The sequence below is a fragment of the Ovis canadensis genome, chromosome 1 (genome assembly GCF_042477335.2).
Source record: "Ovis canadensis isolate MfBH-ARS-UI-01 breed Bighorn chromosome 1, ARS-UI_OviCan_v2, whole genome shotgun sequence".
In the NCBI taxonomy this organism is placed as follows: Eukaryota; Metazoa; Chordata; class Mammalia; order Artiodactyla; family Bovidae; genus Ovis; species Ovis canadensis.
The window spans coordinates 9,085,807-9,108,980 of record NC_091245.1 but is presented as its reverse complement, the minus strand read 5'-3'; the positions used below and the strand labels follow the sequence as shown (position 1 = coordinate 9,108,980).

General features: G+C 49.0%; 1 protein-coding gene across 1 annotated transcript in view; it reads left to right on the top strand.

The window, feature by feature from the left end:
• Nucleotides 1-22,487, top strand: part of CSMD2 (CUB and Sushi multiple domains 2) — a 682,283-nt gene extending 659,796 nt beyond the window's left edge. Inside the window, exons 61-71 of the mRNA XM_069545242.1 lie at nt 1,517-1,690; nt 2,010-2,083; nt 5,166-5,277; nt 5,837-6,016; nt 6,922-6,984; nt 8,241-8,402; nt 10,193-10,305; nt 13,832-13,919; nt 15,309-15,447; nt 15,569-15,784; nt 20,176-22,487. Of these exons, the coding sequence (XP_069401343.1) occupies nt 1,517-1,690; nt 2,010-2,083; nt 5,166-5,277; nt 5,837-6,016; nt 6,922-6,984; nt 8,241-8,402; nt 10,193-10,305; nt 13,832-13,919; nt 15,309-15,447; nt 15,569-15,728 (1,265 nt within the window). The 3' untranslated portion in view covers nt 15,729-15,784; nt 20,176-22,487. The remainder of the gene's footprint in view (nt 1-1,516; nt 1,691-2,009; nt 2,084-5,165; nt 5,278-5,836; nt 6,017-6,921; nt 6,985-8,240; nt 8,403-10,192; nt 10,306-13,831; nt 13,920-15,308; nt 15,448-15,568; nt 15,785-20,175) is intronic.
• Nucleotides 22,488-23,174: the final 687 nt, after the last annotated feature.

The following is a 23,174-nucleotide window of genomic DNA, read 5'->3' as shown; positions in this document are numbered from 1 at the left end:
GTTCTTGATACATGCTGCCGAAGTGTCTTCTAGAAAAAGTGTTCCTGTTTACACTCCCACCTGCAGTTGATGAGACTATTTCTTGACTCACACCCTCATAAACAATTGATTTGGCCGATATTATTTACCAACCTGAGAAGTTTTTAAAAGATGTCTAAGATTTTAAGATATCTAAGATTTTAATTCGGAGAAGGCAATGGCACCCCACTCCAGTACTCTTGCCTGGAAAATCCCATGGATGGAGGAGCCTGGTAGGCTGCAGTCCATGGGGTCGCTAAGCGTCGGACACGACTGAATGACTTCACTTTTACTTTTCCCTTTCATGCATTGGAGAAGAAAATGGCAACCCACTCCAGTGTTCTTGCCTGGAGAATCCCAGGGACAAGGGAGCCTGGTAGGCTGCCATCTATGGGATCACCCAGAGTCTGACATGACTGAAGTGACTTAGCAGCAGCAGCAAGATTTTAATTGGCATCACACTGCTTCTTAGCAGAACTGGGCTGCCCTTTCTTTGTCATCCAAGAGTTGCTGCTTCCTGAATGTGGGGACTTTTGATCAGCTCAGCCTTTCATGGACTTCTGATTGGTCCATCCAGGCTCTCCAGATTCCAGGACCAGGCTTCCATTTGATTTTTGCATCTGATTTCCAACCTCTTAACTCTGTGTACACACACACACAAACACACACACACACACATACACACACACAAGCATAGCACAAAGAATGTTCCTCAGGCTTGAAGTGATGTCTTAGGGAACTCTGACTTCCATAGTCAGTTTTTTAAGATCCTCTCTGCTGATCCAAATGAAATGGACACTCTTAGACCCTGCTTACTGTAGGGTAAGTGCACAGTCTTTGGAAGGACATTGGGCAATACAGGTCAAAAGCTGCAAACACATTCAAACCTTTAAAGATAATAAGTTCACTCCTAGAGAATTCTCCTAAGGAAATAATACAAGTTAAACAAAAGCCACATGAAACTTTATAATAATAGAAAATGCCTAAGAAGAGGGTTGTGATCAGCTGTAATCATTTTGTACAGCATCTCACTGCAGATTTGTGTAGCCGGTAAGTGATAATAATGACATAAACACGGGACATGTTGACAGAATAGCAAGACGACAAAGCAAAGTCAACAGCACCTGGACACGGGTTTGCAGGCACACACGTGTTTCCACACAGCTGGACAAACGCTAGAAGGGAAGGAGCACAAAAATGCAAAACCTGTGGGTAGTCGGGTGAGTTTATTTTCACTCGATGGTCTGAACTTCCTGTAATGTTACTCCTTTAGGTGGATATGATGACTAATAAGCATTTGAATCTGGAAAGGAGAGGAAGCCACAGAGCGGCACTGAGGCAGGTGCAGCGCTCACGCAGGGCTTCTCCACAGCCAGAGTTCAAGGGGAGCCAGGAGGAGAGCAGTGCAAAGACCAGTGACTGGGTGGCGGTGAAGGGGGGTGAGCAGACTGAGCTCTAGACAGCGACTTGGACCTGCCTCTCTCCCTCTTCTCCCCAGCTGTGTTCTGTGGAGATCCTGGCGTCCCAGCCCGAGGCAGGAGAGAGGACCGAGGATTCTCCTACAGGTCGTCTGTCTCCTTCTCCTGCCAGCCCCCTCTGGTGCTGGTGGGCTCTCCACGGAGGTTCTGCCAGTCAGATGGGACGTGGAGTGGTACTCAGCCCAGCTGCATAGGTGAGAGGTGACCGGGAGCAGGGTGGCCCTGCTGGTGGACAACCTTCTTTAGGGCCCAAGATGATGAATTTTCTTCCCTGTCTCATCTGCAAAACGGATCAAGTGCTCCTCTGAGCTCCTTAAAACAAGATGTGAAGTAGCCAGCGTTCAAATGCTGCGGGGAATCATAGCCAGCTAGGGGGTGACTCGAGGGGAGAGTCCAAAAGGCCGGGTCATCGGGACATGCCTCCATCCCCTTTCTCATGTCTGCTTCTCAGGGTGTGCAGGGACCACCAAAGTTTCTGTGACCGTGGTCTGTTTCTTTGTTTTTGCAATCCAGACCCCACACTGACCACATGTGTGGACCCCGGCATGCCGCAGTTCGGGATACAGAACAGCTCCCAAGGCTACCAGGTAATGAGGTCCACCAAGCTCAGGTCTCTGTGCCTCCTGTCCCTTCCGGTCACTGTCAGTCTCAGAGGACCCAGGGGCCTTCCTCAGGACAGCACTGGGCGTGGACGAGACATGGGAACCTGAAGAGAGAAGCAGCCTGTCTCTTTAAGCCATGCAGCATGGCAGCCCCTCTCCCCCCCCCCCACCCGCAGAAATGGGCAGGTGTTTCCACCAATCAGAGGAGCTGGTGTGGAAGAGCAGGATTCACATGTAGCTCCATAGACACTGCTCAGTAGCCCTGTGTGATGGGGACAGGGTGTTTACAGGAATACAGAAATTAGTGAGACAGGTAAACCTCCTGTCCCCAGGGAAGCCATACCCTAATGGGGCCCAGACTCCGTGCTCAGAGCAAGCAGGTGCCACACGGGAGGCTGGCCCATCCCAGCCAGATACAGGCTCCAGGGACACATCTCAGAGGGAGCTTCAAAAGGAAAGGATTTGGACCTGGATGGGCCCCTCTGAGCAGAAGGAAGCAGGAAAGGAGGGGGTATGTTCAAGGCAGGACAATGAGCAGGAGCCCCCGATGTGCCCAGGGGAATATCAGGGACCACACCGGAAATGGCAGGTCAGGATCTAGCCAAGCAATGACATTTATTCACAAAGACCACGTTTGACAAATACTTACTGCTGTAAACTATTCTAGGCACTAGGAATACAGTGAGAACAAAACAAGCCAAGTGCCTCTAAGGGCTAGTGATGATAAATAAGCAAGATCATTTCTGCAACCAGCAAGCACTGCACGCGGCTCAGTACACAGGGGTGTGGCGGGGAAGTGGGGGTGCTGTTTTAGGAAGTATAGTGAGGGGAGAGGTTTCCTGAGCTTGGACTGTGGTGCCCTTGTGAGAAGGGCGGGCGTACCTGGCAGAGTCGGCCCCAGGGCAGGTTGCGGGACTAGAAAGCAGGGCCGCCAGCAGGTCCAGAGGATAACGAGAGAGGAGAAGGATGTGAAGCCCAAGTGCTAGCCTGGGTTTGAAAACCTCCTTCACTTCACTTGGCACTGCCCTGTGAAGCTAAATATTCACGCATCCTGTGACCCAGAGGCCCCAGTCATAGGAACCAACCCCGGAGACACTCTCACACATGTTACCAGGAAATGAGGAAACCCATGGCGTGGCCACAGCATGGTTCATCCCTCAGCAGTGAGAAGGAAGGAACCATATCACACAACACAGATGAATCTCAGAAACAGTGCTGAATGTCAAAGGATACTATTTCAAGGAATACTGAAACCAAGAAAAACTTACTCTCTTTAGATATATATGTTCACATGTGTGATAGTGGGCTTCCCAGATGGCGCTAGTGGTAAAGAACCCACCTGCCAATGCAGGAGAGGCAAGAGACATGGGTTCGATCCCTGGATTGGAAAGATCCCCTGGAGGAAGACACGGCAACCCACTTCAGTCTTCTTGCCGGGAGAATCCCATGGAGAGAGGAGCCTGGTGGGCTGCGGTCCATGGGGTCACAAAGTGTTGGACACGACTGAAGAGACTTAGCATGCACACATGCACATATCTGATAGAATTACTTTCTAACGATGCAAGGAAATGAAAAACACAAAATTGAAGAGACTGGTTATCACTGAGGGAGGCGAGCAACACGACAGAGAAGGAACACCTAGATAGTTACAACCTTACTGATGCTGTTCCAGCCCATAAGTTGAGTAGTGGGCTCCACTTAAAGTGTCCATTTTATTGTGATGATTCAGGTCTATATATTTGCCATATATTCTTCTTACACACCAAATATCACCTAATAAATTTTAAAAAGAGAGGGGCGTGAACTGGGTCAGGTCAGGCCTTGAGACCATGATAAGCATTTGGATTTTATTCTCCATGTCATGGGAAACCATTTAAAAGGGACTTAACGTGACCCATCATTTGAACTATCATTCAGGACCCTGAGGTATTAGGGGTTAGGAATGGAAGAACTTAGAAAGGACAGTACTTCTGCATCTCGAGAGAACGATGAGAGTGGGACTGAGCTGAGCGGGGGCAGCAACAGTGGACGCAGAGTGGACATAGTGGACCTACAGAGATTCAAAGGGATCAGGTGGAGATTCAAAGGGATCAGGTGGAGATTCAAAGGGATCAGGGGGTAGAGCCAAGAAGACTTAGTGATGGATTGGATGGAGGGGTTGAAGGAAAGGGAGGAAGCAACAATGACCTGAGGGTTTTTATTTGCCCAGCTGGGTGTAGAGAGGTGCCATTTGTTGAATAAAGTGATGAAATACAAAAGTGGGCATAGAGACAGGCCATGGAAGTTAAGTTTCACCTTGAGTTTGATTTGCTCCCAGGCATCATAGAGACATGTGAGGGTTTTGAGCTGGAAAGCAATGTGATCCAAGATGCACTTTAGGTAGCTGAGCTGGCAGCATTCTGCCCCGTGAATTGGAAATGGAGAGATGGAGCTGGTGGTTGCAGGGAATATCAAGTCAGACAGTGAGGGGCTAGTGGAGGGTGAGGGTGGAGCAGGGGGAGAGATGACAGGGAGGGTGGCAATTCTGCTCTTGGGATATTTACAAAGCACAGCTCTAGACTCTACAGGGAACATGTCCTGAAAAGAATTGATAGGTTCATGGAGGGAAGAGACATGCCCAGTAACATTCTACTTCCCAGAGTTCCTCACATGTTAGAAAACGCTTCCAAACCCACCCCCATGTTTGTGCGTCCCAACATTCCACTATAGTTGTGGCGGGGCCGTTCATCCCAAGTCTGCACCAGAGGGGCTGAGATGTAGAGAGTTTCGTGCAGCCAGTGGATGCCAGAGCTCACAGCCAGGGTCTTCTGATTCTGAGTCAGGTACTCGGTCCATTGTAGCAGACTGAGTTATATCCCGCAAGAGCGTTGACCTGGCCCAGGGAGTTGGGGGAAGCCTTGAGGAAGAGGCATAATGTAAGCTGCCTCAAGGGATAAGTAAGATGTAATCAGGCGGAGAAGCAGAAGGGTGGGTAGCAGTAGGGTGGTGGGGAAGTGAGCAGTCGAGGGATGGGTGTGAAGCATCGCCGGATGGAAGGTGATCCTGGGAACCTCCATCCCGGCCACAGGTTGGAAGCACCGTGCTCTTCCGTTGTCAGAAAGGTTACCTGCTCCAGGGCTCCACCTCCAGGACATGTCTCCCCAACCTGACCTGGAGCGGAACGCCACCCGACTGTGTCCGTGAGTGCTCCCAGATAACTCCTCTCAGCAGCTCATAACCTCCCCGACCTGGGCCTCCAGGATGTGCTTGAATGCTCTGAGTGACAGGGAGCTCACAACTTCTTCTTGGGACTCTAGTGATCTCTTTGTAGTCCTTACTCCTTGGGGCCCCCACCCCCAGAAGATATTTCTGCACAAAAGCCTTTCTGGTATTCAGAGGCAATTCCTATGCCTTAGCAAAGAAAAAGAAAGAACTTTCCCATGGCTGCAGATACCAACAGTGACAAGGCCCACCCTCAGGATGGAAAATTTCAGGCTTTTGACTGTAATTACTCCCTCTCCCTCAGGAAAAGTACCTGGGTTCCCTCAGGGTCAACTTAGTCATTATCCACATGACCTCCCGTCTTGACCACTTGCATAGACATCAAGGCTGGGGTGGGGTATGGGAGGGGATGCTGGCCATGAAGGGGGCCATAAGGGAAAGGATGGGGCTGTTCCACTGAGAAACAGGGGCACGGGGGAGAGGCCTCCTGGAGACCCCAATCTCCCCCTACCCAGCAGTGTCTTCCCTCTCATCCAGCCCACCACTGCAAGCAGCCGGAGACACCAAGCCATGCCAACGTTGGGGCGCTGGACCTGCCCTCCATGGGCTATACGCTCATCTATTCCTGCCAGGAAGGCTTCTCCCTCAAGGGCGGCTCCGAGCACCGAACCTGCAAAGCAGATGGCAGCTGGACAGGCAAACCACCCATCTGCCTGGGTGCGTGTGCCCCCTCGGTGAACCTCTCCAGGGTGGGAGGCCAAAGGGGACAACTGAGCTTGAGTGAGAGGGCCAAAGAAAAGAAAGAAGTGTTATTTCCAGAGGCTGGAAAATCTGCTTCTGATTTTCTGAGGTGTTGAGTCTAGGAGATGAAACCAGAGCAATCTAAAGAGCTCATAGTGAAGCCATCCCAAGTTTTATCTTTCTGCCTGAGCTTGAACACTCCCCCCAGGTGTTAGGTATAGCTTCCCTTGTAGCTCAGTCGGTAACGAATCTGCCTGCAGTGCAGGAGATCTGGGTTCGATCCCTGGGTCTGGAAGATCCCCTAGAGAAGGAAATGGCAACCCACTCCAGTATCCTTGCCTGGAAAATCTCTTGGACAGAAGAGCCTGGTGGGCTTCAGTCCATGGGGTTGCAAAGAGTAGGGCACGACTGGGCAACTAACACTTACTTACTTACTTAAGGGTTATACTTAATCATCAGACAGAGAAAAACTCTGTGTTCCACTAAACTAGAATAATGCATTATGCATATATGCATATCATAACCTTGATAAAACAGCACCCACTCACCTATCCCTCAGGGTCACCAAGAAGTCCCAGACCTCCCTCCTCCTGTTCTTCATTCATGTGGAATCTCGTTCCCCAACCAGGGATCAAACCCAGGCCTCCTACATTGGGAGCATGGACTCTTACCAGTGGATACCAGGGAAATCCCTAACTCTTCGTATCATTCTGAGAGGGGTCCCTAGCATCATCAAAGTAGTCCACCACCTGGTCTGAGAGGATAAGTCCAAGATTTCAAAGACCCCATTGACCTAATGTCAGTGAGGTGGCCTTTGTTTTTTCTAATAGAGCAGAGACTAGAGGCTGAACCTGTCTCCTTCCCTTCTCTTTCCCCAGCAGAGGTCCGGCCCAGTGGGAGACCCATCAACACTGCCCGGGAGCCTCCACTCACCCAAGCTTCTGGTATGTCTAGAGCTTTGGCTCAAGAAACTGGTGTTGCTTCCTTCATCTGGTTACCCAGGAACATGCACATGAGTTTCTGAGTACTCAGTGGAAAGGCATGGAAGCAGTCTACAGAGCCCAACAGAGTTCCCCGTCTACCTCCCGACCCCAGGCGGACCTCAGGAGGAAGTAAGCTTGCGGGAAACAGAAAACACATCCAGAAGAAAGACCAAAGCCTTCTAGAAACATGTCCAGAGCTTCAAGCTCTGGAGCCACAGACTGCCCCAACCCCTCCTGGCACAGGTCCAGGCAGTGTGTGGCCATACAGACGCAGGTCCTGCTGAAGGAGGAAAGGGTTGCTGGAAAGGGTTATGTTTTTAAGACAGGTATTGTGTCTTTCCAAGTGTGATGTCCAGAATGGGCTCGGAACTACAGGTGGGGCCTAATGCAAAATTATTCTAGACTTATCATATCCTTTTTTGAACCATTTTCTTTTATTTACCATATTAGTGTGTGTGTTATACAAAAAAAGGATTAGATTTGGCATCAAGCTCAATTCAAGTTCCGTTTTGGTCACTGACCAGCTGAGTCCTTGGACAAATAACCTTCACCTCTTGAGCTTCAGTTGACCTTTCATTAAAATAGGATTCATGATACTCTCCTTAGAAAATTACTGTAAGGATAAATAGCAGTTTTAGTAGCTGTCATTCATTTTATGCGTTTATGTTTTAACAGTCATTTAACCCCTGATGAGGTAAGTGGGATGGCCCCCATTTGCAGAGCTACAGGTGTGGCCTGCACAGGTGAGGAAGTGGAGGCTCTTACACGTGGTCAAACAACCGATAAGGGAGAGGCCAGGGTGAGAGTCCATATCTGCCTGACTGCCTTTGTCCATGTTCCTATCTACAGCTTAATACTAACTCTGGTTTTCTCTCCTCTCTTTTTCCGTTTCTCCATCTTTTCAACCCCTTCCCTCTTGTTTGTTCTCCTTCTCTGTTCTAGTTCATTCACTCCCTCCTTCTCTCTCTCAAACACACACTTTGATTTTTTCCTTTTTCTCCATCCACTTCCTCTCTGCCTCTCTTTCCCTCCACCCATCCACTCTGAGACACACAGCATCACAAGGAGATCAGAGCACTCCAGCCCCGCCCCACCCCGGCATGTTAGACGCTGGGGAAGACAGTCTAAGGGCGTGAACTGGGGTCAGTCATCAGGGGGCCTCAGTTCTGCCAGCACATGTGAAAGTCCCTCTCACGTCTGTTTCTTAACTCCTGTAGTTCCTGGGGATGTTTTTGCCAAGAATTCCCTATGGAAAGGAGCCTATGAGTACCAGGGGAAGAAGCAGCCAGCCATGCTCAGGGTGACTGGTTTCCAGGCCATCAACAGCAAGGTCAACGCCACCATGATTGACCACAGCGGCGTGGAGCTGCACTTGTCTGGTAAGGTGCAGGCCACCTGTGGGAAACCTGCCAGATGGTGAGGGCGATGGGTACACGCTCAAAAGTCACTTTCTTGCGCTGTCCTGCAAGGCTTAGATTGGTCTGGTAGGCAGGGAAGAGGAAATGTCCACTCATCTTTGTTTACATGGTAAAAGCACCACCGACTACAGGTAAATGGTTAGATGGCAAACATTAGTAAATTGAAAGTAGGAAAAAAAAAAAAACTCTTACAAATAAAGAAAGATAGACAGATATCCCTAAAAACCGAACCTAAAATAGAGGCAGATAACTCCCAGAAGCCAAAGTACAGTTAATAAACAAATGGAAAAATATTTTTAGCAATAATCAAAAGAAGCAGAAAATGTCACTTTCCGCTTATTCCACTTTGTTTAAGCCATAAATGTTGGTGCTAGTCCAGTGAAGGTAGTACTGGTCCAAGTATGAAAGCGTGTAGTTGAACAAAATAATTTGGCAGTTTGTATCAAGAGCCATGAAAATGAGTGGACCCATCAATTACAGTGCTAAGAATTTTTATCAGAAGAAATAGTTATAGAGGGAATCAAACATTTGTGAAAAAAGAATGGGCTAATTGTATAACATAACACCTGGGAATAGAAAATTGTCTCAAAAGAAATGGATATATTAATTATAGTATGTCTGCTGGATAAAATATTATGCCAATTTGGGAGAAAGTACACCCACTATAATGCATTTAAAATTTGACTCCAGTTTTTAATGGGAAAAAAATATATTCGTAAGAAAGAAAATTGAAAGTAATTACACCTATATGGTTAACAGTGGTTATTTCTCAGAAATGAGACCAGGAATGAATTTTCTTTCTTCATGCATCTCTGCATTTGCCAGAATTTCCCCAATTTTCAAATTTTATACAATCAGAAAAACTAAATGTCTTGGAAAGCAAGAGTTTATTGAATAGATGGGCAGATCAATAGAAGCATGAGTACATGTGGATACACAGCCCAGCATGCGTCACACTCATTCATGCGTGCACACGCAAACACAACTAGTGTTCACATTCACTCAGTTGCTCTAAAACGGAGTCCTAAACACATCTGCACGCTCTGGTACACGTGCCCTCATGTATTCCCTGCACCCACTGAATTATAAGCACACCATGTGTTAACTGACCCTTACCATATACAAAACCCTATTCCCTTTACTCTCAAGCACACATGTCTAAACAGGAACACAACCACAGACCAGTAATCCAGTTGTTTATTAGCACACATATGCACATTCTTGCATATCCTCACATTTCAGCCTACACAAACTCATAGGCCGCACTGCACTTACCTAACTCCAGTTATACATGGATGTTTATAGCAATATCTACACATGAAATCCTGCTTGGGGGCGTCCCTGGTGGCTCCGTGGTAAAGAATCCACCTGCCAACACCGGAACACAGCTTTGATCCCTGCTCCAGGAGGATCTCAAACGCCGCAGAGCAGTGAAGCCCACGTGCCACAACTGTTAAGCCTGTGTTCTCAAGCCTGGGAACCACAGCTCCTGAAGCCTGTGCACCAAGAATGCTCTGCTGCAAGAGAAGCCGCTGCAGTGAGAGGCCCATGCACGGCAACTAGAGAGTGGCCCCCACTCACAGCAGCTGGAGGAAAGCCCCAAAGGCAGCGGAAACCCAACACAGCCAAAAGCAAATAAATAAATTTTAAAAAAAATCCTGCTCAGACACTCACACCCACATACCCACAAACTTGCGTTTTGAAAATTTACCGGATCTTTCAAGTGTACCCTCTGAACTTTCTCTTCCCAGGAATTTATAAGAAAGAAGATTTCCATCTCTTCCTTCAAGTTTACCAGATTACAGGGCCTGTGGAGATCTTTGTGAATAAGTTCAAAGATGATCACTGGGCTTTAGATGGACATGTAAGTTCAACAAAACCTCTCTCAGGCCTTGACTTCCCTGCCTCCTTGCCCTGTAACTGATTCCCATGTCCCTGGCCGGAAGGAGGGGGACGAAGTGGGTGGAAACTCTTAGGATCGACATGGCGACTTGGGAGGAGGGCTTCTATGGGGCCAGGACTGGGACCAAGGGTGTCCCCGTCTGCTAGTGAAGTGAAAAGACAAAAAGGGCCAGGAGGCTGAGTCTAGAGGTTGGTGTATCTGAGTGAGATAGATTCTTAAGTGTGAGCAGAAAACAGAATTATAACCCACAAGGACCCACTGTCCAGCACAGGGAACTCTGCTCCATGCTCTGTGGCAGCCTGGATGGGAAGGAAGCTTGGGGGAGAATGGATACATGCATATGTATGGCTGAGTCCCTTTGCTGTCCACCTGAAACAATCATAACATTGTTAATCGGCTATGCCCCAATACAAAGTAAGAAGTTAAAAAAAAAAAAAAACTGGCTAAAGATGAAAAAGGAAAAGAACAGAAGAAATGGGAGGTTGGCAGCCCAAGAGTAAAGTCAAGCAGGTTGAAGGTCACGAGGTGGTGGTGGGAGCTGGGAGAAGGTGGTGAGTCCCAGGCACACACTAAATATCTTCGCACACTTAAGGATCTAAACACCCTTGAGGGTGGTTCAGCACAGCTTGAGTCACCAGGACCTGGGGAAAGGAGGTGGCTCCTCAAATCCCCTTGTGGGAAAGACTTGTTCCTTGCACGGGCCTTCTTCAGGTGGAATCCAGGTCTGTGGGGATACTTCTCTGCCCAGACCTTTCAGTTTCATAGGCAGGGGTGTGGAGCAGTCACCCGTCACTCTGTCAGCTTCCCTGTCTTGGGTTACTGAGCTAGAAGGGGAGGGGCGGGAAGGAGGAGGAGGTCCTGAGGCCAGAGAAACAGAGAGCTGAGTCAGGGGGCACCCTCACGGCCAAGACCAGCTGGTAGAGGGCTGATGGTTGAGTGACTTTGCTGATAAACACTAAAGGAGAAGCGAGTGGGTTCTCCTGGAGCTGCCACATGGGGTTAGTTCCTGGGGATTCTCGAGAGTATTCTGTGGATGCCCTTGGGTATCCTTGTCCTGGCTGGCTTTAATAGTAGAAGTCCAGCTGCCGTGCCAAGACAAGAGACTCCCCCATACTGAGAGGAGAGCAGCCAGAGGCGAGAGAACAAGGGTCAAACTTGGGAGCTGGAGTGCAGGCCAGGGAATAGGTGTTAGGGGTGCTCTGGAGGGCCGGGAACCGCCAGAGCCGCTGCCTGGGATGACAGCCAACCATTGGACCCACTTCTGTGTCACCCAGGCTGTATCTGAGGGGACAGGAGGGGAGGTCAGCCTGGAGCGCAGTGGACAGAGGGCTGCACCTGGGGATGGAGCGGGAGTCAGAAGGGATGCCAGTAGGACAAACATCCTCAGAGTTTGCATGTCTGTGTCTGGGACACAAGCCTCACAGAAGCCAAGTGCAGAGGGAGCCAGAAGCAGTTATGTCCCCAGCTACCCGCCTCCAAAATTAATAGCGTATTGGAACAGGGATGAACTCCCCAAAGTATGTTCAGTCTGCAAAGTAAGTTTTCATCATGGTTTGGTTTGTTCCACAATGTTCTAAAACTCATTTTTTTTTTCACAATAAAATAGTTAACACATATCTAGAGCCTATTAAGTGTTCCAAGCATTTTGTCTATATTTAGTTCAGTTCAGTTCAGTTGCTCAGTCGTGTCCGACTCTTTGTGACCCCATGAATTGCAGCACGCCCGGCCTCCCTGTCCATCACCATCTCCCGGAGTTCACTCAGACTCACGTCCATCGAGTCAGTGATGCCATCCAGCCATCACATCCTCTGTCGTCCCCTTCTCCTCCTGCCCCCAATCTCTCCCAGCATCAGAGTCTTTTCCAATGAGTCAACTCTTCGCATGAGGTGGCCAAAGTACTGGAGCTTCAGCTTTAACATCATTCCTTCCAAAGAAATCCCAGGGCTGATCTCCTTCAGAATGGACTGGTTGGATCTCCTTGCAGTCCAAGGGACTCTCAAGAGTCTTCTCCAACACCACAGTTCAAAAGCATCAATTCTTCGGTGCTCAGCTTTCTTCACAGTCCAACTCTCACCTCCATACATGACTACTGGAAAAACCATAGCCTTGACTAGATGGACCTTAGTCGGCAAAGTAATGTCTCTGCTTTTGAATATGCTATCTAGGTTGGTCATAACTTTTCTTCCAAGGAGTAAGCGTCTTTTAATTTCATGGCTGCAATCACCATCTGCAGTGATTTTGGAGCCTCCAAAAATAAAGTCTGACACTGTTTCCACTGTTTCCCCATCTATTTCCTATGAAGTGATGGGATCAGATGCCATGATCTTTGTTTTCTGAATGTTGAGCTTTAAGCCAACTTTTTCACTCTCCTCTTTCACTTTCATCAAGAGGCTTTTTAGCTCCTCTTCACTTTCTGCCATAAGGGTGGTGTCATCTGCAGATCTGAGGTTATTGATATTTCTCCCAGCAGTCTTGATTCCAGCTTGTTCTTCATCCAGCCCAGCGTTTCTCATGATGTACTCTGCATAGAAGTTAAATAAGCAGGGTGACAATATACAGCCTTGACATACTCCTTTTCCTATTTGGAACCAGTCTGTTGTTCCATGTTCAGTTCTAGCTGTTGCTTCCTGACCTGCATACAGGTTTCTCAAGAGGCAGGTCAGGTGGTCTGGTATTCCCATCTCTTTCAGAGCTTTCCACAGTTTATTGTGATCCACACAGTCAAAGGCTTTGGCATAGTCAATAAAGCAGAAATAGATGTTTTTCTGGAATTCTCTTGCTTTTTTGATGATCCAGCAGATGTTGGCAATTTGATCTCTGGTTCCTCTGCCTTTTCTAAAACCAGCTTGAACATCTGGAAGTTCATGGTTCACATATTGCTGAAGCCTGGCTTGGAGAATTTTGAGCATTACTTTACTAGCGTGTGAGATGAGTGCAATTGTGCAGTAGTTTGAGCATTCTTTGGCATTGCCTTTCTTTGGGATTGGAATGAAAACTGACCTTTTCCAGTCCTGTGGCCACTGCTGAGTTTCCCAAATTTGCTGGCAGATTGAGTGCAGCACTTTCCCAGCTTTATCTACACTGACTCATATCAATCTCGCAGCAACCCTATGACATAGGGACTGTTATTGTTCCCTTTTTAAAATGAGAAACTGAGGCACCAACAGATTCAGCGACTGGACCAGGAGAAGTAAAAATATCTCCCTCCCTCCTACAAGCAGTCGGAGCCCTGCCCCCTCCCCAGCGCCTCTCCCTCGCCTGGCTGTGGGCAGAGAGCCGATGTCCCCGGGGGTGACAAGGGGCGGGTGTCGCCAGCCAGCGTGTTTGGCAGCAGGCACCTGTGGGCATAGCTCTGGTCTGGCTGGCAAGACCTCTGGCTCCTTCTGGCACACCTCCAGGGTTTGTGTAGGTGGAATGTGAGGAGCCACATGAATGCGCGTATGTGTGTTAATAAACCAGATTACCCTCTCTGTGCCCACCCTCACAGGTCTCCTCAGAGTCCTCTGGAGGCACCTTCGTCTACCAAGGCTCTGTCAAGGGCCAAGGCTTCGGGCAGTTCGGCTTTCAAAGACTTGGTAACTAGCACATGTCCCTGGAGTGTGAGCTCGAGCGTGTGATGGGGAAATGTGTGTGTTGGCGTGGACGGCAGGGGATGGGTGAAGTTTAACAGTCTGGGGGGGTTGGTTCTTAGCCTCTCTAGGGTCAGGGATATCTTTGAGATTTTGATAAAAGCTGTGACATACCTCTTCGGAAACAAGCACAGTACATGATACAGGCAACCACGGCCAAACAGTTTCCTGCTCAGCTGTGTAGTTGAGAGCCCCCAGCTTCAGGTACACTGGGCCTCAGATGTGCCCCTCCTCAACACTACCTGGCCAGCCCTGAAGCATTGCTGAGCCCACCCCGAGCATTGTGACCACGTGGGGCTCACAGGGGCATCTCAGCCCTGGAAGGGTGGTTTCCCTGTCCCCGTTTTACAGATGAGAATATTGAGCGTCAAGGAGGCATCCTTCCCTACTTCCTCCCCAGCATCTTTACCCTGCACCACACGTCATCAGTGTCAAGCATCCTCACCCCTGAGATTGGCCTGGACCCAGAGCCTCTAATAGGGAGAGGGGTCCTGGCTCCTGGGAAGCAGTGCAGGGGGAGACAGGAAGCAGCCCCCAGTGCTTGAGGGTCAGCTCTGTACCCCCGCAGGATGCTGACACTCCAGTCTCCCGGGACCCCCATCTGCCGAGGCAGTGCAGTGTTTTCAGCTCTGATCTTCAGAGAGCTCCTCCTGGTCTTCAGCGGAAAGCTGCTTCCCTGCGGCTCCCACTCCACCCCACGCCTCCCCTGGAGCTGCTCTCAGCTCTGCCCTCTTAGCTGCAGGAGTGAAAACTCTCGCCCTTCTATACAGCAGCCTTGTGAAGACTTGAGGGTAGTCCCTTCATATGCTGGAGTGACCCAGGAGACCGAGTTCTCGTTCTGACTGCACCACCGATGAAGCCGGAGAGACCCTGCCCCTCTCCGAGGGAGCCTCAGCCCCCTCATTCGGTGGGGCACTCTCACAGTGGTCTTCCTAGGCCTCCCAGTCAGAGCGGGGGAGCGGGGAGGAGGGGGAGGCCCTGAGCACCTCCTCCCCCGTCTCCCACTCTCCAGAGCGGGCCCACCTTCATCTGCCTTGTAGTGTGGCTTCCTCGGAAGGTTTCACATGATAAAAGGCTTCTAGGGCCAAAAGAAGCTTGAAAACTTCCAAGGGGCTGCGCTCTTTTAAGGCTCTGGGGCACAGTTTCAGATTCTCCAGCAGACTGGCTTCCGCAGGCCTGACCAGCACGTGCGGACTGACCACCCTTCTCCAGGGGATGGCCCAGTCTGGGGGGGAGGCAGCCGGTGGGCCCTGGGCAGCACCCCGAGCTGCACCCCACTTCCCAGCAGCGGCCACCGTGTCTGTGACCTGAGGTTTCTGCTCTGGGACTTTGCAGACCTCAGGCTGCTGGAGTCAGACCCGGAGTCCATTGGCCGCCACTTCGCTTCCAACAGCAGCTCAGTGGCAGCCGCCATCCTGGTGCCTTTCATCGCCCTCATCATTGCCGGCTTCGTGCTTTATCTCTACAAGCACAGGTATGGGGTAGGGACGAGAGGGCCCCACAGCGGGTGCCCCGCCCCACCCCAGAGCCTCCCTCTCCCCCTTAGAGCCCTGAGTCTCTCTTGACAGCTTGTTCATGCTCTACCTCACTCCCAGGAGAAGACCCAAAGTTCCGTTCAATGGCTACGCTGGCCACGAGAACACGAACGTTCGGGCCACATTTGAGAACCCGATGTACGACCGCAACATCCAGCCCACAGACATCATGGCCACCGAGGCGGAGTTCACAGTCAGCACGGTGTGTACAGCGGTATAGCCCCCAGGCCTGGCTGCCATCGCCGCCGCCACCGAGAGCCCCGCCTCCGGCAGCCGGTAAGCCCCGCACCCCGGTAGACGTGTCCAGCATGAGGGGCATGGAGTGCCCGCTACTGCCCTGTGCCAGCCACTGAGGCTGGCACCTCCCTACGCCTGGGACAGGGACCCTTGTCACCCCCTTTACAGATGGGAAAACTGAGGCACAGAGAAAGGAATTAACTTGGCCAAGATCACATAGCTAGCAAGAAGTAGGATGGCAGGATCAGAATTCAGTCCCAGGCAGGGGGCTCCAAGACTGTGCTCTTAGCCACTGGGCTCAGCAAAATACCCAAGTAAGTGTATTAGTCAGAACTCTCCAGAGAGAGAGAGAGAGACATATATATATACAATATATGCACATGTATGTCCATATATATATATATAAAGTCTCAAGATGTGTGTGTGTGTGTCTGTGTGTATGTATATATATAGTGTTTATATTGTATACATAGATACAGATAAAGAAGGAAAAATTTATTTTCAGGAATTGACTTACAGGATTGTGGGGCCAGCAAGTCTCAAGTCCACATGGCAGGTCGGCAGGCTGGAAATTACATCAGGGGTTGAAGTTGTGATCTTGAGAAAGGCAGTCTAGAGGCAGAATTCCATCTTTTCAAAGGAGACCACAGTCTTTTCTCTTAAGGCCTTCAACTAATTGGTGAGGTCCACCTAGATTATGGAGGGTAATCTGTTTTATTCCAAGTCTACTGATTTAAATGTTAACCATATCTAAAAAAAATTCCTTCAGTGCAACAGCTAGACTGGTGTTTGACCAAGCAGCTGGACCCCAGAGCCTAGGCAGGTTGGCATAGATAATTAACCATCACCTAGAACATCATAGACAGATCAACACCATACCTGGCATTAAGCAAGACAGATGGGCCCCCGTTACATAGACAGAGGGGAAGACACACACGGAGGCTCCTAAGGGTCCACTGGACACTGTTTCACACACACACACACACACACACACACACACACACACACACACACCGACGCCTGACCAGGAGGAGCTGATGAATCTGGAAGGCGTCCTCTTTCCCCGCTGTGTCCCTTCTCACTGATATCCCTTCCTCTGGGGGCTGAGAACCTGCAGGAAGGGCCCCCACGAGGTGTGCTATGTCGTCTTCCGCAGACATTGCTTTCTGGGCGAGGCAGGGCCCTCTCTCAGGTGCCTCTGCAACCTTAGCACACCCAGCTCTGGAGAGAAGCGTCCCAGGGCTCCAGAGAGGTAGGGTTCCAACAGGGCACAGGAGTCATCAACCAAAGCCTCGCCCGGGGACAGCTCTCCCTTCCAGGCCCCCGTCTGTGTCAGCATTTGTGATGGGCCATCCCTGGAGGGGGCAGGCGCTGTGGGCAAGGGTGAAACGTGTAGGCTGACAGGAATGGCAGGACTGGAAATGCCAAGGGAGCTAGACTAGTGAGAGGGATTGTGAAGTGTCCACCCAGCCCTGACTGCCTCCCCCCTGATGTGTGTCGCTCCCTTTCGTCCTCACAGCAACTTCCTGAGGATTTTCACCACTTCAGCCAGAGTCCCAGCCCACACACACAGTCAGGGCTGCTGCCCTCAAACCTCCCTGCCTTAAGCTCTCTGCCAGGTGCCCTTGACCCTCCCTGCCCCTCTCTGGGTCCACTTTTTTCCTGTAGATCATTTCTGTTGCTTAAGCCTAAGCTTAAAAGTGTAGGTATTAATATAACTTATACATAAAGAAATAAAAATTATTTTCAGAATCTATAAGCGAAGTGAAAGTCCCTCAGTCGTGTCTGACTCTTTGCAAACTTATGGACGGTGCAGTCCATGGACTTCTCCAGGCCAGAACACTGGAGTGGGTAGCCTTTCCCTTCTCCAGGGGACCTTTCCAACCCAGGGACTGAACCCAGGTCTCCCACATTGCAGGTGGATTCTTTACCAGCTGAGCTTCCAGGGAAGCCCAAGCGCACTGGAGTGAGTAGTCTAGCCCTTCTCCAGTAGATCATCCCAACCCAGGAATTGAACCGGGGTCTCCTGCATTGCAGGCAAATTCTTTACCAGCTGAGCTACCAGGGAATCCTCAGACTATATAAAGGCAACTGTTAATACAAATAATTAATTTATTGAGTTTTTCTGTACCAAAACACATATGTAAAGAAGGAAGATAAATTCTTCCAGTGAGATCATTTTAAAACATCCAAATTAGTCCTGAGTTTTCACCTTTCTGCTCCATCTTTACTTTTTCCTGCCTTTTCCCCCACTCATACAAATGTAAAGAAGAAAAAAGCAAAATCCCCTCTGATGACATAAATCAGGCCTTACAGATGTCAACTCAAAGAAAATGCACAACGTGAGAGTTGTGGGTTAGTTTTATTGGGGGCAAAATGAGGGCTGCAGCCTGGGAGAAAGCACCTCAGATAGCTCTGAGGAACTGCTCCAAAGAGGTGGAGGGGGAAGGACAGTATTCATGTGATCTTGGTGAAGCGGGGATACAAGCCATCAAGCACACGTCTTTCCAGAGTGTTTCTACTAGTCTCAGGAAGCTTCTGCTAGTTGCAAGGAGCAAATGTCACCATGAAGGACTTCAGTACTTCTCTAGATATGAGGAGATACAAGGATTGGGCTCATAACATCAGCTTCTGAAAATAGCTATCTGAAGACCTGTCCTGCCAGCTTTCCTCGAGCACAGAGGGCCTCATGTCCGCTCTCCACCCTGAACTCTTTTCTGGGAGTGCTGAAAATCAGCAGCTGCAGCAGCATGTGATTTCATCCTTGCAGAGGGAGACGGCAAGTCCCCATGGCAAGTGCCAGTGTGTAGTTGACTCAGGTGATCCGTAGTGACTCTGAACCTTGAGTTGCAGAATTATTAAACAGAAAAGAAAAGAAACAAGAATATCCCAGCAACTATATAAAAAAAAGTGTTTACAATGAGAAACAAAAAGAAAGGTTATATTCACTGGTAGGGTTGTTGCAATTTGGGCAGGACAGTTTATGCTGATTTTTCCAACATTATAATTAATATCATCCCCTTCTGCTCTTGAAAGTGTCCTAACTTAGGTGGTAAATTATATGCTTTCCCTCTTCACTGGGGACTAAAAAGACTATTGGCTTACCTCATTGAGGTTGCAAACTACATGGAAGCCCAGATTCCAAATATCTGTAACATATATTTCAACAAGCACATGAGAAATGATAGTCGGCTTCATTTCTGACCCCTTGACAAAATCCGTGAGACAGAAATACAAGTGTCCCAAGAAAAAACGTTGATGCCTTAGAATAACGGAGAGAGAGAAAGGAACAAGGATGTCCGGTGACCCGTACACACCCTTGCCCTCACCTTCTGCTTCACAGCTGGCGCTCTGCTGGGTCCCAGGTGCCCGCGTGCATGAGGTTTCGCCTCTGGGTCCTCTGGGGTTGGTGGCTCCAAGCCTAGGCAGCCCTCACGCTGCCCCTCGCTGGCGTCCAGGGCCTCAGGCCACAGCTTCCGCCAAGGTCCCTTCACTCCCTCCTGGCCTACCTAGAGCTGGAGCAGAGAAGGTGCTGCTTGGCTCAGGGAGGCGATTTGCCAAAAACCACTCTGAATAGGCACAGGTACACATACCCATCACCTGAGTGACAAAGTGATAAATTCAAATGATGCCCAACAAGAACGGCTGCAATTAAATAAACCCCACACAGGGAAGTCATCGAGGTCCATAGGTTCAGCAAGTAAGAACAAGAGGGCAGGGCCATGCTATCACTTTCAGGGACCCCTTCTTCTGCTTAAAAAAACATATTAAAAATGATACTTTACTATTATAAAGATGAATATAATCCAGGCTGAATTTATTATTGAGTGAGTGAAGTTGCTCAGTCGTGTCCAACTCTTTGCAATCCCATGGACTGTAACCTACCAGGCTCCTCCATCCATGGAATTTTCCAGGCAAGAGTACTGGAGTGGGTTGCCATTCCCTTCTCCACGGGATCTTCCCAACTCAGGAATCGAACCCAGGTCTCCCGCATTGCAGGTAGACACTTTACCATCTGAACCACCAGGGAAGCCCATAAATTTATTATTACATGGCCATTATTATTATATTTACTTTTTTCCTTCTGATTTTGAAAGAAGTTAAAAACATCTTTCTCGGCCCCTAAAAGAGTAGCAGCTCCATAGGCACGGGGCATCCTGTGGCTGACAGGTAAGTCGGCCCTGCCTGGGGAAAATGTGACATTAGGAAGATACACATTTTTCTGTGTACATTTCCTGCCTGTATCCCCACCCTCAGTTCAGGAAGATTAAAAATCTTCAAAGGTAAAGATCAAGGCAACTAATTGTTTTCCTTCTTTCCCCTTTATTCCTTCTCTGCTTTGCCTCTCTCCTCCCACCTTTTTTCTGCTCCCATCCCCCACCCACTGCCCCTCTTGTTTTGCAAACCTGGTGCCACGTGTTTGCACCCAGTTCTCCAGGGGACAGGAAGTAAGCTCCCCTGGCACAGTGCCCAGTGCCCATCTTCGTCTGTCTCTCCACCCGTGTCTGCTACCACTGGGACTTGGGCCCTCGCCCTGCCGCCATCTGCCCCTGCCACCCTGGAGAGGACGCCCACTCTGCCCTGACTGGGGGCCCTAAAAGAAGAGGGGCTGCCGCCGGAGGAAGGAAGTTGTGGATTGAAAAGAGCAAAGGATGTTGCGGGTGTGCACGTGTGTGTAGGTCCTGAACGCACACTAACAGACACCTCTCCTTTATGTGAGTTCTATGGAAGAGACCACAGAAGCTTCAAAAAGTGAAATGCGTGTGAAGGATGCCCCTGCTTCCCCCACAAACGCAGAGAAGAGGAAAGACGATGCAGTGGAGATGTTAGCATCCTCTGGCGGTCTGTACCCAGAGACCAACTGCAGAAAGACAGCAAGGATTACCCCCAGGGCAGAAAACGATCTGAAGAAATCGTTTGGAAATCAGTTTCTTTTATTTTTTTTCCTAACATAATTTTATTGAGTTCCAAACCCAGTGAATTCAAAAGTCCTCCTAGGTCAAAGGCAACAGTGAAAAAGTAGGGCCTGTCATGGGGAGGTAAGAGCAGGAAGCCAGCCAGAAGCCCAAGGTCAAGTCTGGCTGGTAACTGACAAAGAGAAGAGAAACAAGCGTAGCCCAGACAGGGACAGGAGGCAGGCATCAGATTGGTGCTGGAAGGGACAGGAGAGCAAACCTAGCCCAGGGTTCAAAAATAATGGCTTCCAGGGACTGAGTTTTTCCTCTGCACCTGACACTTTATGCAGATCATTTCTAGACTGTACAGCAACCAGGGAGGGTAAGAAATAGTATTCTGGATGGATGAGAAGGCAGAAAGTGAAGAAATGTAAGCCACATGGTTAGTAAGTGTGGGTCTGGTTCCAAAGTCCACTACACCAGCTGCCAGAAACCCAGGTCTCCAAGGGGGTAAGAGTGGGTGAATCTCCAAGCGGAACTGTGGCCAGGGCTGGTGGGTCAGACAGGGGCCCCATGTGTCCTCTCTGGATTCCATCCTCTCCATCTTGGCAGCATCAGGGCAAGGATGGTACCCCAGGCTTCCTGGAGCTGCTGCTGGCCCCTCGGCTCCCTGCAGCCCCTCATCATAGCAGACAGAAGCCCTAGAAGCTCCTAAATCAAAAGAATGCAGTGAATGAGGCACATCCTCTCCAGCTGCTTGCAAGCAGGTTTGATTTACTTCGCGTTTCATTGTGCTTGGGTCATTGATGAATTCTGTTTAAGTATTGCTGAGAAGCTAATGAGTTTGGAAATCAAACTGCGGCACTTAAGAGTCACTGTCTCTGTCCTCGGGAAGGACCCCATGGGCTCAAGCCCCTGTGCATGTGTGACCTGCTGGCCTCAGAAGTTCAGATCACAGACCGAACCCAGGAATGACAGAAACATACAGGAGGGACGCCTGGCGTGTAAGCAGATTCTGAGTCGGAACCCTGAGATCTGACTCACGTGTAAATGGACTGAAGTGACTACGACTGCCAATGGCAGGAGCCCAGATGCCTGCACCTGCTCTTGGATCACAGCATCCCTGGGCTTGGCCAGAGAGGTCCAGTTCAGACACACACCCCCATACGCTCATCTCTTTCTTTCTCTGGAAGCAAACGCAGGAAGCTCTTTGGCTGCTCCCTCCCCACTTCTTACACACCTGGGAAACCAACCAGTGGACTCCTCCTCCAGCCCTGCCTCCGCCCCTCCCCTTGTGAAGCCCCAGGAGATGCCCACGGAGCACATGCTGGTGGGGCGCCCAGCACTCTGCTCTGCATTCCCTGTTCCCACCTCTGGCATTTTCTCTCCACCTCCAGAGGCTTGGAAGCAACCAGGGCAGAATAGGCCCTTCACCCGCCATTCACACCATGTACCCACCGCCATCCCATGAGGTTAAAAAAAAAAAAAAAAGTAAAACAAAAACAAACAAAAAAAATCTTTTGTACAGAGATATATTTTTATTATACACAGTTTGTACAGTACCAAAAAAGAAAGAAAAAAAAAGGTGTAAATTTTTTTTCATTATTGTAGGTAAATGGTAGTGGAAGCCTTTTTTGTAAATGTAATAAAAATGTATAAATATGGTTTTCAGAAAACATCAAGTGCTGTAAATATGTAATCTACACACCTTCTTGGCTTGTCTGCAGTATATACATTTAATTTATCTGTCTCTGTATATGAGGCTTCCCCCTGGGGTCCTGCATTATGGTACTTTCCTGAATTTGAAAGCAATTTTAAATTTTTTGAATTCAAATAAAATATAAATTTTTGCATTGGTTTTCTTATATTTTTTATGGACTTTTTCATGGCTTAGGGGCAAGTGTTTGGGAAGGAGAGGAAAGACATATGTGAAACTAAAAGCCAAGAGGGAAAAATATGGAAATCTCTTTCTTAAATGACATTGTGTTGCCTCTGGTATATGTTGGGAACACCCAGAAGAAGTGAGAGTGGAGGCACCATATGCAAAAATTAAATCAGAATGGATCAAATACCTAAATGTAAAACCTAAAACTATATGATATTTACAAGAAAACATGGGAAAGCTTTGTGACATTGGACTTGGCAATGATTTATTGGATCTGACACCAAAAGTACAGGCAACAAATAGTAAGGGAGTTCCCTGGTGGCCTAGTGATTAGGATACCAGGTTTTCACTGTTTTGGTCCAGGTTCAATCCCTGGTCTAGGAACTGAGGTCCCACAAGCTGCAGAGTATGGCAAAAAAAAAAAAAAACCCACAGGCAACAAACTAAAATAGATGAATTGGACTTCATAAAAATTTAAAACTTCTGAACATCAAAGGACAAACAGAATATAAAGGCAATTTATGGAGCAGGAGAAAGTATTCACAAATCATATATCTGATAAGGGATTAATATCCAGAATATATAAAGAGTTACAACTCAACAACAAAAACAAATAACCTGATTTGAAAGTGGGCAAATGACTGGACTG